Source organism: Chaetura pelagica, unplaced genomic scaffold, assembly GCF_000747805.2.
Source record: "Chaetura pelagica isolate M959 unplaced genomic scaffold, ChaPel_1.0 scaffold290, whole genome shotgun sequence".
Taxonomy (NCBI): Eukaryota; Metazoa; Chordata; class Aves; order Apodiformes; family Apodidae; genus Chaetura; species Chaetura pelagica.
In genome coordinates this window covers 256231-258400 of record NW_009951792.1, presented here as the reverse complement: position 1 = coordinate 258400, position 2170 = coordinate 256231, and the positions used below count along the sequence as shown (strand labels likewise).

Here is a 2170-nt window from a genome sequence, read left to right as displayed (position 1 = left end):
CCCGACATCGACCCCCGGCCCCCAGAGCAGCCGCCACGTCCGGGGCCCCATCCCGTCCTCTCTGGGTCCCACATGCCGTCCAAGGGCCCCATCCCCCCCAGGACCCCCAAGCCTCAAAAGTGTGTGTCAAAGTGTGTGTCCCCATCATCTGGGTTCCCTCCATCCTATCCAGCGTCCCCCCATCTCATCCAGGGCACCCCCATCCCATCGGTCCCATCCCATCTGCCTGCCCCACATCCCACCAATAGCCCCCCCATCCTGCCTGGATTGCCTCCATCCCATCCAGGGTACCCCCATCCTCTCTGCTCCCCCCCATCCCACCCACGTTCTCCCCACCCTGTGCTGGTCCCTCCATCCCATCCATGGTTGCCCCGCGCCCTTTTTCCCAATCCCATCCATGGTCTTCCCATCCTCTCCAGGTGCCCCCATCCCATCCAGGGTACCCCCATACCAGGCAGGCCCCCCATCCTGCACAAGGTGCCCCATATCTCATCCAAGGTTCCTCTACCCCATCCAGGGTGCCCCATCAGAGGTTCCCCAATCCCATCCAGGGTCCTCCCATTCAGGACACCCCATCCCATCTGGGTCCCCCCACCCTGCTTTGACCTTTCCTCTTCAGGTGCCTCCATCCTAGCTGGGTGCTCCTGGCCCAACCAAGCTGCATCCCCCACAAGGTCCTCCTGTCCTAATGGGATCCTCCATCTCATTTGGGTCTCCCCAGGCAATAGGAGAACCCCCATCCCACCCAGGGTGGCCCCATCCTGCCCATGTGTCCCACCATACCTGGTGTCCCCCTTCTGCCCAGGAGTCACCATCCTAGGAAGGTGACCCTACACCTGTGGGCTGCTCAGAGGAGACTCCCCATCCAACCACACACTGGGAGCACAGGGTCAGGGTCCCACCATGGTGCCCAGGTCCCACCATGGTACCAGGGTCCCACTATGGTGCCCATGCAGTTCCACGCCAACCTGAAGGACAGAACCCCTTTTTCTCACAGGGTGGCCTTGTCCCCCAGGATGGAGAAACACAGGTGGGACGGGTGGGATAGGGTCACCCAAGAAGCTGCCAGGACTGCACGAAAGGGGGCCTCATCCTGCATCTCCCATGACTTCAGCCCATCCCATCACCCACAGCCTGACCATAACCCCGTATCTCCAGCCAGACTTGCCACCTCCCTCTTTCTCGAGACACAAGGGACAGCCCCCAGATCCCAGGTCCCTGAGGCCACCAAACCCCCTGCCCCATCCCTGGAGGCCACCAGCTCGCTCTGCTCCACAAAGGTTCTTTAGTTGCTTAGTCTGCGCTGCATCATGAAAGGGCTTTTGTCCCCTGGGAAGTGGTGACCCCCACCCCCTCTGCCCAAGTTCCTCAAGGAACCGGGGAGGGGGGGAGGCAGCAGGGGAGTGGGGGGCGGGGGTGTTGGTACTGGCTAGTCCCACCCAGTTCCCACCCCTCCAGGATTTTTATGAACATGCTTTTAATTAATATCTCCACCCATGTCCTGAGCAGGGAGGTCACATCTGCCCCATCTCAGGTGGCTTCTTGCTCGGTGGTTGGGGAGTGAGGGGGTGGAGGGAGTGGGATAGGAGGTCCAGGAGATGCAAGAGATGATGATGGGATTGGGGATGCATGAGATAGTAGGATGGGAGGTCGAGGAGATGACATGAAGTGAGTCCCTGGCGTGAAGACAGTGTGGAGGAGGTGGGGGACGCTGCCACCTGTGTGACAGTGGGAGTCGTGACCGCCAAGAGTCTGCCCAGCGAGGTGCTGCAGCTGGAGGGACCATCAGCCACCCCAGGACCTTTGGACACCCCCGGGACCTTGTGTTGCTGGTCAGCACCCATGGACCCTCAGCTGCCCCTGGACCCTCAGCCAACCAAAGACCCTCGGCCACCCCACACACTCACCTCTGTGCTCCCCCGGCGGCTGGGGACACATGGGGCACCCCCCCTGCCACCACCACCTGAAGCCCGAAGGAGACAAATCCTGGCACAACACCGTCACTGTCATCAGCCCTGGGGACAAACAGGGTGGCCCGGTGGAGGGGGCTTATCAAACTCAACCCCACCCACCTGGGTGGTTGTCCCCGGTTCCCCCCCGGGGCAGGGTGGGGGGGACACAACGATCTGTAAATGGCCCATTGGCACATGCTGGGGGGCAGGAGCATGTG

At 62.0% G+C, this 2170-nt stretch overlaps 1 protein-coding gene across 1 annotated transcript in view; it reads left to right on the top strand.

Moving 5' to 3' along the window:
* The first annotated feature begins 941 nt into the window (after positions 1 to 941).
* DBNL (drebrin-like) overlaps positions 942 to 2170 on the top strand; it is a 15435-nt gene continuing 14206 nt past the window's right edge. Inside the window, 1 exon segment of the mRNA XM_010002041.1 lies at positions 942 to 1030. Coding sequence (XP_010000343.1) covers positions 942 to 1030 — 89 coding nt within the window.